At 41.7% G+C, this 17,536-nt stretch overlaps 1 protein-coding gene across 1 annotated transcript in view; it reads right to left on the reverse strand.

Annotated features, from left to right (window-relative positions):
- Positions 1–17,536, reverse strand: part of RBP1 (retinol binding protein 1) — a 35,811-nt gene that overhangs the window by 4,071 nt on the left and 14,204 nt on the right. The window contains exon 2 of the mRNA XM_083178306.1: positions 10,738–10,916. Within this exon, the coding sequence (XP_083034432.1) occupies positions 10,738–10,916 (179 nt within the window). The remainder of the gene's footprint in view (positions 1–10,737; positions 10,917–17,536) is intronic.

A 17,536-nucleotide genomic window follows, 5' to 3' on the forward strand; every position in this document is an offset into this window, starting at 1 on the left:
CCTTCTCTACTCTATTAGACACAAGGTATTGCTCCTTCTGATAAAACAAGTGTTTGTAATCCGGTGATGGCTAACCTTGACACTCTAGATGTTGTTGAACTACACATCCCAGCATTCCCTGCAACAGTTTTGTTATTTGGCCATGCTAAAACTGATGCAGGGCATGCTGGGATGTGTAGTTCAACAACAGCTGGAGTGTCAAGGTTAGCCATCACTGTAATCCTTGCTGCTGGTGAGCTCTGGGAAGGCGCTGGCCCAGGACACTGATCCCTTCTGCTTCAGTCAGATGTAACTAGCAGAACTGATCTGCTGGTGATCAGCCACTAGCAGCTTAGGAGCGGAATTCATGGAACCACAATGGGAGTCTCTGGAAACTTCGACTAGTTTGTAAACCTGGGGTGGGGAACCTCAGGCCCAGGGGCTGTATGCGGCCCCCGTAGCCGGTCTGAGTGGCCCATCCCCCCCACCCGGCGGCTTTGCCGGGAGTCAAGTACAGGGGAATTCTCGCGAGAGGTCGGTAGTTCTCGCAAGATTCCCCTTAATCAACAGCAGGCGGAGACTGTCAGTCCTATTCAGCTGCAGCCACCAGAGCATGGGGCGGCAGCAGCAGGACAATTTGTAAAATACATTTTTACATATGGCCCCTGAAGGATTTCCCCCCCCCATACAAACGGCCCTTGGAACAAAAAAGGTTCCCCACTTCTGTTGTAAACAATGCAAAACTCTGATGCACACATTACCCAGCAAAAACTGCTATCTGCCCTTCCTATAAGCCAGGCCGAATTGCCAGGTTGGTCGACCCAGGTAATAAGCTGTGGAGCTTTCCCCCTGCACCTCGACCCCGGGCCATACATCACCACCAGACAATAACCCACATAAAGAACGATAACATTTTAAATGACTATAGTGGCAGTTTAGAAATTGCCACCTACGTTTTAGCCTGCTGCGACTTGTTTTCGTAGAGGCAGAATACATTTTATGCTGCCTTTTGTTACACAGTATATTTTCCACCAATAGACATGTTAAAATTGTTCATTGTTTAGCAAGAGTTTGCTGCAGATCTTATGCAAACTTACACCTCAGCTGGATTGCAAATGATCTCAGCCGTATAATAACCTTTGTCCTTTCCCCTCTGGAGTACGTGGAGTGATCTTTGGAATATTAACTTGTTCACTGCGAGGTCATACACAAGAGCACTAGAAAAGCATCTGCAAGTGCTCAGATTGCTGCCATACCAAAGCTAGTCAGAGATCCAATGAAAGAATGAGCTGTTGGTTGGATGATCTCCTTAGATAGGGAGTAGGAATTTCAAAAACAAGCAGGAAACATTACGGATGTTTAAATGCATTGCCCAGTACAACTGTTTCTTACTCTAATGCAGTGGTTCCCAAACTGTGCCCGTGGCTCCCTGGGGTGCCTTGGGACACATGCAGGGGTGCCCTGGGTTGGTGGTCCAGGACCAACTCAAATTATTAATGGTTAATTATTTATGAGCAAAATCAGTGCTGGTGGCTGCCATTAATAAAATGTGTACAAACAGAAGCAAATCTTGTCCTTTACCACATACCTGATCTTAAGAATCGCATATAAACCCAATCTAATTTAAATAAGTTTGGCCTAGTGGTGCCGTGAAAAAAAAATTTATTTTACTCTAGGGTGCCGTGATTAAAAAAAGATTGGGAACCCCTGCTCTAATGCAATTCTCTGTGGACTTTAGAAGTTGTTTTTTGCAGGTGAACATATCAATTGCAAAAATAATTAATTGTAAATGCAATTGAAGGTGTTAAAAATTGGGATTATAGTGTATTAAGGGCCACCGAGTAGTTACAGTGCATTATGTGCATGGGCAGGGCCCTCTGCCCTTAATTACAGTATACTATCATGTCCAACCCACTGCCTGCAACAGCACCTAACCCTTGGGTTCTGCCCCCCCCCACGGCTTCTGCGAGTATTAGGACTGCTAATGAAGCAATGATTGTCAACCAGGTTCATACTCTGCAATGTTCCTTATTGTGAATCGCGCTTTTCTTGTTTTGTCAATACGGTTTATGTGCTTTGTAAGGCACTGCGATTAGAAGAACCTTTACCAGATCGCTCTGCCACTCAAGAAGAGAACTCTACCAAATACAAAAATAAATTATTGGGTATCTTAGTTATTGGCAGAATAAATGGATTATTTGCATTTGCTTTTAGGTCTGAGAGCGGTCAAGTGACATAACTTGCAGGAGAAGAGCGCCCTCTGATGGTGGTCTCTTTTTGCTGCAACTATTAACTAAAATAAAGGAAGGATTCTAACAGCAATTGATGATAAATGTGCCAAGGATTAATACTACAAATGGAGAGAGAGCGATTAGAATTGGACCTCAGATTTTCCATATCTGCCAACATTGTGGTGGCTGCAGGAAGGATGTTCACATGCCCGAAATTAGGGTCTGTCACGGCCTGGCTGCGGCGCTTACCGGTCCGGACTGTCTGGCGAGGTCTCCAGTCCTTCCTCCCGGCGGTTCGGCGGCCGGGTGCAGTGCTGCAGTATTTTTCCGATTCCTCCAGTCCAGACTCCTGGTTAATCTACCGGTACATCAAGCATTACTCCGATTCCTCCGGTTCAGACTCCTGGTTATTCTTCCGGTAGATCCACCATTACTCCGATTCCTCCGGTCCAGACTCCTGGTTACTCCTCCGGTTCATCCTGCATCACCCAGCCAGTTCCGGTCTAGATCCCTGGGTACTACTCTGGTACCTATGCAACATTCCTGCCTATTTCAACTCTATTCCTGGATTCACTTAGCTCCCACTCCACAACTTTTCTTCCACGAAGGCCTGCTACCCGTCTGGTTCCAGTTTCACTAACCAACCAAACTTTTGCTACCGACTTTCTCTACCATTGTCCTCTTTGGCCTTCCCATCACAGCCGGTCTAAAGAGTTCAAGGTCACCTCTTTACCAAAGCTGCATGAGCCGGAAGTATATTCCGCCTGCTACATTCAACCCTCCTACCGAGGACTCAATTATTGAGCCGGATCCACAAAAAATACAGTCGGTGAAAGGGTCATGGCTTTACGGTATTATGAGCCATGCCTGTATTAGTCACTGCAGGGACATACTTATCACTCTATAAGCCCCTCTCCCCCTTTTCCAGTAATAGACACTCCCAAAAGAAGTCTCCCAAATGACCACCACCTGGGATACTGCAGACCATGGGTGAGACAAGGGGATAGTCCCTTAAAAACGAGACTGTTCCACCAAAATCATGACAGTTGGGAGGGATGAGTTGACTGTTTGACTGTAACCATAGTAAAGAGTATATGCAATAAAAATATAAAACTAAGGTGGGCAGTTTCTGAAGGTAGGTTGTTCCGAACATCTTGGAGAACTAACCACAGACATTCTGTGGATTTAAGCTTGCTCACATGTTATCCCATACAGACTTGATGTTGAGATCAGGGCTTTGTTGGAGCCAAGGGAGTAACTACCATAGGCGCAAGGGGTGCAGCTGCTATGGAGCCAGAGCTGAAGGGGGCCCAGTTTAATCCTGACCAAATTCCCAACTCCATTTACCCCAAACTGGCAAGGAACCTCCACTCTGCTTCCCGGTTACCTGCAAACACTGATTATACTGCACTCTAGCCCTTCCGCAAACAATCTGCCTTCTGATACAGCCACATAGTTAAATATTTGATTCATCAGTGCAGAGCACCTGCTGCCATTTGTCTGCAACCCAGTTCCTAGGATATTGGCCTTGTTTCAAACATCTAAAAAGGTATTACTTTTTGTCAAAAAATTCTTCCCTGAAGACCAGTTCTGGACAGACTTATCCAAAGAGTAGATGGATGGATGATTATGACAGTTCTGAACTGATGGAACCAATTTCAAAGGGTAAAGGAAGCAGGATAGGTCTTTCATCTGATGCATTAAGTTTTCTTGACTGCCCACTGCATCTACTGTTCTCAACATCACCTGTTTAATCATGCTCCTTCAAAAATTGCTTGAACAGCTCATCTTTAAACCCCAATCTAGTTTGAAATCTTTGCCAGGGAGAGACCTTGGTGATGCAGTATAACCACCTTGTGTCTTATGCTGTGCTGAGTCTTGCCATGGTGTAGGACCTTTGCCAAGAAATGGTCTTTCACAACCTCACCATTGTAGCAGAGTTTGGCTGTTCCTCAACCGATTTTAATCATCCTACACAGCTGTTTTTGTTTCAGTTAATGACAGTTCCAACCTACATATGAAAATGGTCATTATCACCTGTTTGGTATGATAAGTTAATCATATACTTAATCCCCCCAAATTTCTGACTCTTGCATGAAGTGTACCTAGAACAACAGATGCTGCTTTGAAGGCAAAAGTTGGTCACAGCAAATATTTCATTTACATTTAGTTAATTGATAAAGAATAAACTATTAACATTTCTGTTTTTGAAAGCATTCTCACTTTGCAGCACTTTTTCCACACCTGCCTTATTGTGGGTACACTGCTGACAATTTAAATAGGTCTTCAATAATAAAAAGAAAATACGCTTGTTGTGCTTCTCTTGTGGTATATCGTCCTTTCTCTGTCATACAGTTCAGTCTGTTTCCTCTTGATCATTTTAGACAGTTTTTGTTGCAGATGTGAGTTTGCCAAATGACGCTCACACTAAATTCGGCTCTGCCAAGAGCATGATCTTTATGAAGAACATAACATTACTGGGGGTGAATAAACTTACAAGGAAATGGGTGTTTACTCTAGCAATCATCCAGATGTTCTGTGTGTGCACGAAAGAATAACTTAATGCTGTGCTTTTTCTATTGGCATTGCTAGTGATTAACACTAAGTCCACTGTGGCTTTCGGTTAACTTGATACAAGAGTACATCTACTGTCATCACTACCCTACCCTACATCATACGCTGTCTAATGTGTTACTTTTCCTTTGGAATCTGACTTTAATGATATTTTCACCAGATATCTGCACAGATCATTCAATTTGAAATTTGCACTAAATGAGAGCTCAGACACTATCTAAAGAGGGGCAGGTGTGTGGTATTACTTATGGGGGCAGGTGTGTGGCATAACTAAGGGGGAGCTGGTATTACTAATGGGGGCAGGTGTGTGGTATTACTTATGGGAGCAGGTGTGTGGCATAACTAAGGGGGAGCTGGTATTACTAATGGGGGCAGGTGTGTTGAATAATTAAGGGAGAGCTGGTGTGTGGAAATGTGAGGGCATGTGTGGCATTACTAATGGGGGCAGGTGTGTGGCATTACTAATGGGGGCAGGTGTGTGGCATTACTAATGTAAGGGGCAAGTATAAGGGGCCAACTATTGTGTTGCATGATGTGTAAAAGGGGTATATGGTGTGCTACAATACATTCATAGACACACCCCCTTTTGAGTGACCACACCCCTATTTCAAGAGTGCAGCTCTCGAATATCTGCTGGAAGTGGCCCACCCAGCTGAAATAATTGCCCACCCCTGATCTATACTGTACCTTAGATCATATACTTCCCAATTCCTTTGATGTTGTTCTAAAAAGGTGGCCATACACTACGGCTACCCTCAGAAGTCACCGGCGTTCCCTCCGGTCGCCATACGGGACTTTTGCATGCAATATATAACCTACGATCCCAGCCAAGCCTGCCCGGCTCAGAAGCAATCCAAGAGAGATCTGACACCCTTCAATGGCAGAAATATAAGGGGAGGGGAAGTGGAAGATGGATCAGAGCACAGGTAATAGTAGTAAAAATAATCAGTATAGATGTGTGTTGACAAATCCACAATTCAAAATGGTATTGAAGGCCTGTTTAAAGGAATCTCACCAGGTAGTTAGCGTGGAGGTGCACCCTAGAGAGTAATTGTATGCAAAAGAAAAAGGAGGAAAAAGACTCTCTCTTTGTTGGGGCACTCTTTGAAAATGATTACTGTTCAGTAATCGACAACTTGTAGCGGTATGTCATGCGATATTAGCAATAAATCATGAGTTACAACACAAGCATGAGTAGCAGAGTATAAGTAGCAGCTTCATGTGGCCAGTGTGACCAGGATATGAGGCTAGTTGGAGAAACTAGTAACGCTTGAGGAAGTAGGTTAAGTTAACCCCACTCGAAATATGGTATGAGTTAAAATTTAGCTTTTATTAAATCTTATTAAAATATACACTAGACAAAAACGTTTTTTAGGCGCTCACACACAAACATATAACATATATAGTATTTAACAAGTTCAGAGATTCACATTAATGTGAATCTCTGAACTTGTTAAATACTATATATGTTATATGTTTGTGTGTGAGCGCCTAAAAAACGTTTTTGTCTAGTGTATATTTTAATAAGATTTAATAAAAGCTAAATTTTAACTCATACCATATTTCGAGTGGGGTTAACTTAACCTACTCCCTCAAGCGTTACTAGTTTCTCCAACTAGCCTCATATCCTAGTCACACTGGCCACATGAAGCTGCTACTTATACTCTGCTACTCATGCTTGTGTTGTAACTCATGATTTATTGCTAATATCGCATGACATACCGCTACAAGTTGTCGATTACTGAACAGTAATCATTTTCAAAGAGTGCCCCAACAAAGAGAGAGTCTTTTTCCTCCTTTTTCTTTTACCCTTCAATGGCAGTAATGAATAGGTGCTTAGGTGACTGCCTATATTTACCCTGTCAGGAAATAATTGGCACATATAGATTACCCCCTATGTATGAAACTATTGACCAGGCATGCAAAAAGTAACAATAAATATATTTGTAGCCCTAGCAGTCAACATGGTTTGTCCAGATGGAGTTACCACCTTTCCTGTAACTCAGAATCAGCCTCAGGCCTGGGTTCCCTTCTAGCCCTCAGTCTGTATGCTACCAGAGCGAATCCTATTTACAGTACATATGTTATCACCGCCCAACTCATCTCCCATTATAATGGAAGGACAGTCTAATTGCACAGTAATTCATTATATGCCACGTGGGAGGTGTGAGAGGCATGAGGTATAGATCACCACTGTTGGGTGTCAAAGCATGTGCTTGCTCTGGGCACTAGGGCTCAGTCCCACAACTCTGCATCCACCGATTAAGACTGTAACGGGCCAGCAGGGCCGGCTCTACCACTAGGCAGCTGCCTAGGGTGCCAGGATCTAGGGGGCGCCACCAAGTCTGCCTATCAAAAAATAAAGGATGTCTGTGAGGATCCTTGTTGTACTTAATGCAAGCGGTTGCTGTGGAACCTGTATGACCTCACCTCCATACTTTCTCTTGAGGCATACTTCCCTATTTTGCTTCCCTCTCTTCCTGTACTCTGTTGTGTGTGGCAAAGGGGAGGGTGCTGGGGGCCTCCAGAGAAAGCAAGAGTCTTGCCCACCTACCTGGGGGGCTGGGAGGACCACTCAATTTTGGAAGGCTTCCTGCCATTCCAGAATGTTAAGTATGCATGAAGGGGTTGGAACATGGTTATTGGTGGCAGTATTGGAAGGGGAGGGGGGCAGGGCGGTAGTAGGTTGAAGTTTGCCTAGGGTGCTGAGAAGCCTTCCACCGGCCCTGCGGGCCAGACATTTTCTGATGGCAACACTGCATAGCATTGTGTTGCTAATACCACTTTGCACACATGCTGCTCCTAACTGGGATGTCAAACAGACATCAACAGTTGCTGCAAGTAACAAACCTTACTATACAGCAGTGTTTTCAACCACTGCGCTGTTACACACTAGTGTGCCTCGAGCTATTCTCAAGTGTGCCCCCAGATCTAGAGACGCCCAAACTAGTTTACAGCCACCACCAGTTCAACTGTTATTTAGTGGTCTCTTCTTTTCATTTAAAGGGCCAATGTATTTTATTTTTGTTACCTGTGCGATTGTTTTTTATATGGGGCCAATACGTTTTTTTTTCCTGTGGTGGGGGGTCAATGTGTTTGCCCTGCGGTGATCTCATGGTGTGCCTTGGCAATTTTAAAATCTTATTTAGTGTGCTGCAAGGAAAAAAGGTTTAAAATCACTGCTATAGAGCATCCTGTGCCTTCCAATTGAATATTACAGCATAGTGTAATTGACAACACTTGTCACGTTAAGCCCTGCTGTTATTAACATATCCAGGACAGTGCCTCCCACAGAATAAGAACACTGATTCCCTGAAATACTCAGTGCTGATGTGATCACCAAGAATCATGCTTGGAGCAATAGACTATTCTATTTCTGCAGTGCTAGATTGTGAAATGACCATACTGTCCACTTGGGGTGTGGTACAGGGGTCCAACAGTCGGGATCCCGACAGTCATTAGCCCAACGTCGGGATCCAGACTGTCCGGACTCAGACAGCATGGTTAGCGCAACTAAGCCTCTTGCGGGCTCGCTGCGCTCACCACCTATTCTATTCTCCCTCTATGGGGGTCGTGGACTCCCACGAGGGAAAATAGCAGGTGGCCGTCGGGAACCCGGTTGTCGGTGTTTTTGACAGTCAGGATCCCGACGTCAGGTAAATGCCTGTCGGGACCCCGTCCGGCACCCATCCACTTGCATAAGCCGTTGAATTGCTAATCTGAATAGCGGTGTACAAACAATGGCGCCAGTTCATTTTGTCTGGTAGCATCCCACACAGAACACTTAAAGCCAAATATCCAACTGAGCAATGAGGCAAATATTTACTGAATAGTTAAAAAAAAAAAAGAAAAAAAAAAAAAAAAAAGAAGGGGAAGTTTACCTCATCTTTCGTTACAGGTTGTTCTGTGTCAGCCTACTTAAATCTAGACTGACAGACACACAAGTAACTCATTCACAGACACATTGACCAGCACAGACAAAGTCTGGCATAAACACAAAACCTGGCACAGACACAGAAGGACCATACAGAAAACATAACAAACATTGAAGCATATAGACAAAACTTGCCACAAACACACAATGAGACACACCGACAAAACTTGGCACAATCACAATGACAAATGACGTCAAGACTTACCACAAACACACCATGAGGCAAACCTGCAAGTTATGAATAGCATATAAATGTACTCATGTTTCAATATATAGATGTATAAAATATTAATGTACCCCTAGTATAGAGACTATAGAAGTTATAAAAAGGGATCATCAAAAACACAACCCACCCAGATATAAAAGAAAAAACTCACAAGGCCACAGGTCAGAACTCAGGGTAACTTCCAAGTTGGGAGATGAATACCAGCTGCCTATGTACCCTTTAGACACAGGAATCTCATCACAATATGCACCACAGTGTTTGGCCATATTTCCACCAACCAAACTATCTCACACATTATATGGATACTAGGGATGGCCATCGATGGTTGCCATCGATAGCTAAAGTGCAACAGGCCATCGATAGTGTAAAACTATGCAGTGGGTGACCATCAATAGTTTTACATATCGATGGTCATCTATTATGTTTGAGTGATTGGCCTGTAGGCCAAATCAAAACATGTGGGCGGGGCTTATTGGGTGTCAGGGGCGGAGTTATGCTCCATGTCCTGGCACTTTGGAAAAAAAAAAAACAACATTGGGTGCCATCGATGTAGGGAAACTATCTGATTCTCCCCCATCGATGGCAAAAGTATTCGACATCGGCCATAAACCATCAATGATTTTGAATCATCGATGATCGATGGCCAGCCCTAATTGAAACAGTATGACTGTTATAAGGCGCAGTCTAGTTAGAATGAAATCGAGATCGCAACACACATGAAAGGTCATGTTACCTTACTTATTGAACTACCTTTATAATATAAACTATGCTTAAAACAATCATTGGCTTCCAAAAGTGAGGTCCAATGGACAGATAGTAATTGGGGCATCCTGGCTTCCTGCTGCATAATAATGTAATTGTGCATTTGTGGTAAGTCCACCATGGCAATTCTCATCATCAGGACACCAGAATAGAGTCCACTTCCGAAGAAAGAAGCTGCATTATGCAGGGTGGCTTTACTCTATTATACAGTTTCATTGGACTCCTCTAAATTGGAGAGAAAGTTAAGCAGGGTAGAACCAGTTATCCCATTCATCGACCCCCTTTAAATTCTGGAAGCAAATATCCATGTGACTGCTAACAGGGAATTGAATGTCATATCATATGTAATACACAGAAAGACTCCTATAACCACTAAGAATAGACTGTAAGCTTGTGAGCAGGGCCTTCCTACCAGTTTGACCAACTACCCAGTTTGTTTGATCACTGTTCATTTATAAAACGAAACGAAATTTGCTGTGCTATATAAGAAACATCTTCTAAATAAAAACAAGCCATGCTGGTGCTTCCAGTTATAAATTCAGAGACCACCAAGCAGCAAAGAGCCTTTGTAGCAGGATCATAGTGCCCCAATTCCCAGGTACATTGTGGAATCTCAAGGAAATGAGCTAGATCATAGAAGTCTAATAAAGCACAACAGGATAAACGGTCACTATAGAAGCAAAAGGTTAATAAAAAATAAAAATGTGCCCAAGTATATATTCTGTAGAGGTGCTAATTTCAGTCCCAAATAATATGCGTGCAGAAAACATGTGAATAATATTTTTTTTTTAAAGGCTGGGCATGCCGGTAAGAATACATGGGTGATGCAGCAATGGACAGCTCAAGTATATAATAGTTCACAGTGTGTAGGATGGAGGAACATGTGAGCACAGCTCTGCTACAATCAAGTTACATTCACGAAAATTAACTACCTACCTAGAGGCTAATACACTAAGGGGATACAGGAAACTAAGCTGCTCACTAAGGCACCCTTTGTTAAATAAGTGGACTAATCTGGTCTTAGTTTATACCATGCATTTGCGATCATCTACTCCAGACAAATCCTCTTCAAATTCCTTTCCCACATCAAACTCCATGATGTAGTTTCTAAAAGTGCTCAGTGTTCTAATAACCATGTGCTCTCCATTCTGAACAATATCTTTGTCCGGTTTCAGCAGAGTGGCGATTTTCCGGATGGCGACATTGACATCTGTACAGGGGAGAAGAGAGGAAAGAATTTAATGTCCGACAAAGGAGACCCTTCAAAGCTTAATTGATTGCTCTTAGTAATGACCTGTCCATGCAATCTGGGGCATTTCCGGCTTACACCAACACTCCAATATAATCACTGTACGTTATCCAAACCATACATTGTGTGAGAAGGAGGCTTTGGCCCAATGCGCTTTACAGATTATAGATTCCACTGACATGCATTCTTATTCAGCTGGTCTTACATTTCTCAAGAACACCACAAATAGCCAACATCATATGTTTGAGAAGCAGGCATTATATCACAACTTGTGACATGCCAACTATTGTGGGACTACTTGTCCCTGCATGCCATGGATGTATATTATGTAATATCATAATGCCCTCCAGTTCATCTTATATATCATATTACAATGAGCAGGTCCAGGGCCATAGCTAGATATGGATTCGGTATGGAATCCCGGCGGTCAAAATCACAATGTCGGAATTCCAACAGGGGGGGGCAAGGATCACCCCCTGCGCTCACCATGCAGCGGGCCCGGTGCCTCGTTACGCTCGGCACGCTAATTTATTCTCCCTCTATGGGTGTCGTGGACACCCACAGAGGGAGAAAGTTTTGGGATTTCGGCAGTCGGGATTCCGGCATCGGGATTTTGACCGCCGTGAAATTGACCGCATCCCCTAGATATATATTGCAGCCCCAAGTCAAAAGTTTGTAAGTGCCCTTATGTACCACCCAATGGTGAAAATGTATTAAAAAAAATGTTACTGAGTAAGCCAACAACTACACCCCCCCCCCCCCACCCAAATGAAATGATACATATAATAGTGATCCATTTATATATAGCGCTTGTTCTCCAATAGGACTTAAGGCACTCAAGAAATAGAATGAACACAGCATAGTACATGAGTAATTAAGTACTGAAAGGCATTCATAAAATTACAAAGAGCATGGAGATACTTCAGGGACATCAAGGAGATAGAGACAGTTTTTGAAGGATTCTAGAGTGGGGGCCTTTGAATCTGTATGGGGAAAGAGAGCTCCATAGAGTTGGAGCTTGACCCCCAGCTGAATTATGGGAGATTCTAGGTACTTCATCTACAGATCATAGTAATCTGTGTTACTGGCTTTTACAGCCCTATGTGACCAGGGAACCTTAAGCAGAGCCCTGGTCACATAGGGTTGTAAAAGACAGTAAGCCAATCTTGAAGATTATTTACCATCTTACAGTCAGCCAGTAGAGGGAGTAGGGAATGAGTTTTATGTGGCTGGAAAGGGGCTGGTTGGTTAACAGTCTGGCAGCTGCATTTTGTACCAGCTGGAGACCAAGGTAGAGGGAATGGCTGTAGTCTAATCAAAATGATGCAAATGCATGCATGACTGCATTGGAGAAAAGGCTAAAATTATTAATAATGCAAAAAGGGTTTTTGAAATCAAATACTGCGCTGCGGAGCAGCCTGACCTGTACGGTAAGTGTGTCACCAAACACACCACACATATGACCAACAGAAAGAAGATACCGACAGTTCTTTCAAGCGCTCCTTTTGATGTCCCTCCTTCAAATGTATTTCTGAGGGTTACTCATATAACATGTAAGAAAAAGACAGTAATATAGTGTAAAACCATTAAACCAATAATTTCTATATGGTACTTTAAGATGGGAACCGTACCCTATCAAATTGTCTACCAAGATGGTGGACAATATGCGCATGTGGTTATATTATCTGGAATAGGTCCTTAAATGTGGTCCTCCTTATTTCTCCACAATGGTCCCGTATGATGGGAATATGCAAAAGAATATCTCCATATGGTGAAATACCGTTTTAATGAAGACACAATTTAAAACATTCAACATAAAACATGGGATATAAGTCTTGGACTCTCACCAGAGCGAAATGTCTACTTGCAAAAAGCAGACTCAAACAGCATAGATAGTAACACTTCAGGCGTCCCTGGATGCTGATGATTGTTCCAGTCCTGGTGGTCTGTCCAAATCTCATAGGTCCCCTCCGCCAACGCGTTTCAGACTAGTTCTGTCCTTTATCAAGGCTTGGAGACATGTTCCCCTGCCAGGGTATTTATACCCAAACACACAATTTAAAAAAACGACCTAATTCCAGACATAGATTACTAACCACTAATCCAATCCTATGTAAGTCCATGAAAATTCCTGTACTCCACACCAATTCTTATAATAGCCGGCTTATGCTGACACTGAGATCAGCTGTTACACTGCCGGCTATTCGCGCCGTTCCGGAACTTCCGTGCGTTCCACTATGCACGGAAGCCGGAAGCTTCTTGCGTTCCACTTGTCCGGACCCACTATCGTGGGATACATCATCCGGATGTGCCTCGCGGTCTTGAGATGGCTTGAATCTCCAAAGCTTTATGCAGCGTTATGCGTGTCACGCTGCACGAGTCCCGGAAATCAATGCGTTCCACCGCCATTTTTTTCTACAATTACCATGGCAGCGTTTTTAGCCGGGCATATTTAATATGGAAAGAAACGGAATGAAAAAAGATGATTATTATCCAATCTCATATCAAAATCCCATTACAAGAATAAAGAATAAATAAGATTAAAAAACATTCATGATACTACAATTTCCATAATTTCTTAAAAAGGGGGAAAAATGCGACAATAAATATGGGAAGACAAAATGATAAAAACTTTTTCCAACAACGAAATACATTAAAAATTTATAAAAACCATTTTAACTCGAAGTCTTTATTCAGACCATTTGGCATAAGGGTTTTGTATTGGTATATCATGTTCATCTCACATTTAGCTAATTTAGTGGCAATGTCTCCGCCCCTTTCTCCAGCATTGATCTTTTTGAGAGCTGCGAAATTTTTTATACATTTGGGATCACAGTCATGATTTTCTTTAAAGTGCAGAGAAAGTGCGTGATTCTCAAGGCCTTTTTTGATATTACGGAGGTGTTCCCCCATCCTTATTTTTAAGGATCTGCTAGTGCGGCCTATATAAAACTTTGCACATGCACACTCAATCACATAGATGATGTTGACCGAGTGACATGTGAGAAAGTCTTTAATATTGCACTTCTGTCCATTCATATGCAATTCTGTGAGTTTATTTCCGAATTTATTAGTCACACACTTGCAGCCCAGACATGACCCACACCTAAAAAAACCTTTAGTTAGTATGGTGTCCCTTGTGGGAGAACTAGGACACAGGCTTTTTGTAAGTTTAGATTTTAAATTAGGGGCCCGTCTGAAGATGCATTTTGGTAAGTCGGGCAACAGGTTACCAATGATAGGATCCCTTTTCAAAATGGGCCAATGTTTTTTAACAATATTCCTGACCTTGCCGTGTTGGGTGGTAAAATCAGAAATAAAAGACCATTTGAATGTGTCTGAATTTGTGGGCAGTTGAGGTTGTTTCTTCTTCAATAATTCCTTTCGGTCGATGTTTTGGACAATGGTAATGGATTTTTCTAAATCCTGTCTGTTATATCCACTAGACAGGAAATTTTGTTTCATTTCTTCAACCTGTTGATTAAATACCTCTGGCTCAGAGCAATTCCTTTTCAACCTTTTGAATTGCCCTATAGGTATTGAATTGAGCCAGATGTCTTGGTGGCAACTGTCCCTGTTAATATAAGACCTGGAGTCTGTCTCCTTTATATAATTTTTCGTTTTGACCTTGCCCTCTTCTACATAGATCTCGAGGTCAAGAAAGCTTACTTTTTGCTTGCTAATTTCATATGTAAGCACAATGTTGTACATATTTGTATTTAAATAATTGCAAAACTGATTTAAAACCTCCTCGTCTCCCTTCCATATAAATAAAATGTCGTCTATGTACCGACGCCATGACACCAGGTTCGCCCCAAATGGATTATTGTTGTATACAAACTCTTCCTCCCATGCTCCCATGAAGAGATTCGCATAACTTGGGGCGAACCTGGTGCCCATGGCCGTACCTCGTTTCTGAATATAAAAATCTCCCTTAAAAACAAAATAGTTATTATTTAAAATGAATGTAATACTTTCAATTAAAAATTCTTGTAGATGGTTTTTAAGATTTGAAGTGCGGAGTGCTTTTTTGGTTGCCTCTATACCCTGTGCATGTTCAATAATAGTATAGAGTGAACTAACATCGGCAGTTATTAGATGGAAGTCTTCACTCCAGTCGAATTCTTCTAAAAATTGGAGGACTTCAGTGGTGTCCTTAAGGTGCGAGCGATTCTTAAGTACAAGGGGTTGAAGGAAAGAATCAATAAAAAGTGACAGATTGGCTGTCAGGGATTCCATACCCGAAATGATGGGTCTCCCTGGTGGTTTAGTGGTGCTTTTGTGCACCTTAGGTAAGATATAAATCGTGGGAATAATCGGATCTTCCACGTTTAAAAATTTATATTCTTTATCAGATAGGGTGCCATTCCTATGAAATTTATCCAAGGTATTTTTTAGAACCAGGGACATTTTCTTTGTTGGGTCTCCCCTCATTTTTTTATATGTGCTTTGGTCAGCCAATTGTCGATAGATTTCTGATTCATAGTCTATTTTATTAAAAATGACTATCCCCCCCCCCTTATCGGCCGGTTTAATGATTAAGTTTTCTTTTTCCACTAGTTTTTTTATGGCCAGTCTTTCCTTTTGCGATAAATTTGTTTTTTTCTTGTCGGGTTTTTCTCCCAATTTTTGTAGGTCTTCCACTACTAGACTCCCAAAGGTGTCTATAAAGCAACCCTTCAGGTAGGTAGGGTAGAATGTGGATTTGGGCCTGAAAGGAGTCTGTGACTCCTCCAGGATATTTGGATCCTCCTTTTTTTGTTCAAAGAACTTTTTTAAGGTCAATTTTCTCAGGAATTTTTGTACGTCGACAAAAACATTAAATTGATTAATTCCTGTGGCGGGACAAAAATTTAACCCCTTCTCTAGAAGTGATCTTTCTTCCTCAAGTAAGAGATGGTCACTCAGATTGAAAATTTTTACTTTTTCAATGGTAAGATTTGTGCCCTCCTCTATATTTTGTAAAATTTGACCCATATTTCTGCGTTTTTCTTTTCTTTTTTGTTTAATTTTTTCTTTATGTTTATTTAGACCTCCCCTCGTTCCCCTTCGTTTTGTGTGAGGTGGTGATCGAAATTCCCTCTCCTTTTTGCTAAAAAAGGGTAGGGGGAATCCACCCTCTTTAATGGGGAAAATCTATTTCTAGTTGGTATAGGTGAATTTTTATATAGAACCGGGGCCGGTCTCCTTCTTATTGGCGATTGTGGTTTATAATATTGTGGGGTCTCATAATTCCTTATATGATAGTCCCCATGGTTTCTTGTTCTTTTTATAGGAGTTCTTACTCTTTCCCTACCTCGGAGATGTTCCAAGGAGTGATCCCTTCTATTATTTCTCCAATCCTGTCTGTCCCTCCTTCTATTTTGATGGTTGCTATAGTTACCTTGTGTTGCTTTTCTGTAAGGGTTTCTACCTTTTTCTCTTATAATATCTCTTTGAACTCTGCCTTGTTCTTTTTCTTTTACAATTATGACAGGATTGTCTTTTTCTTGATTTTCTTTAGTATCCCTTTGAAATTTTTTTACTTTTCTATTAATTAGGATTTTCTCTGCTTTGTTGATTCTATTGCTAATAATCTCCTCCTGTTCTTTATAGAACTTTTGGTCGGAGAATGGTTGGACAACATTTCTATACTCTTTTATTTCACCGTCTAAATTATTCAAATTTTCTTTTCTTTCCATGATGATTAGTTGCATTAATTCAACTGAACAATTTTTTAGAATGTTATCCCATTTTTTTTGGAATAATTCTGTTGGGGTGGTGTGGCTGATTTTTTTATCAATTTTTAAACCCCTAGGTACAAGATTGGCAGAAATGTACTTCTCGAGGGTGGCCACTTCCCACCAAATTTTGCTCTCTTTTAAGAGGGCTTTTTCCAATTTAATCAACACATCATCTAAATTTTCATCTAAGGCTTCTAGTTCTCTTGTTGATGAATCAAACACTGTTTTATAGGCGTTTATTCTCTCTTCCCTTAGACTAAACATTTTAGCTGCAGAATTCAATTTCAGTAGGTGAAGGAAATACAAGCAATGCAAAAAGGGTTTTTGAAATCAAATACTGCGCTGCGGAGCAGCCTGACCTGTACGGTAAGTGTGTCACCAAACACACCACACATATGACCAACAGAAAGAAGATACCGACAGTTCTTTCAAGCGCTCCTTTTGATGTCCCTCCTTCAAATGTATTTCTGAGGGTTACTCATATAACATGTAAGAAAAAGACAGTAATATAGTGTAAAACCATTAAACCAATAATTTCTATATGGTACTTTAAGATGGGAACCGTACCCTATCAAATTGTCTACCAAGATGGTGGACAATATGCGCATGTGGTTATATTATCTGGAATAGGTCCTTAAATGTGGTCCTCCTTATTTCTCCACAATGGTCCCGTATGATGGGAATATGCAAAAGAATATCTCCATATGGTGAAATACCGTTTTAATGAAGACACAATTTAAAACATTCAACATAAAACATGGGATATAAGTCTTGGACTCTCACCAGAGCGAAATGTCTACTTGCAAAAAGCAGACTCAAACAGCATAGATAGTAACACTTCAGGCGTCCCTGGATGCT

Source organism: Crinia signifera, chromosome 3, assembly GCF_055691185.1.
Source record: "Crinia signifera chromosome 3, ASM5569118v1, whole genome shotgun sequence".
Taxonomy (NCBI): Eukaryota; Metazoa; Chordata; class Amphibia; order Anura; family Myobatrachidae; genus Crinia; species Crinia signifera.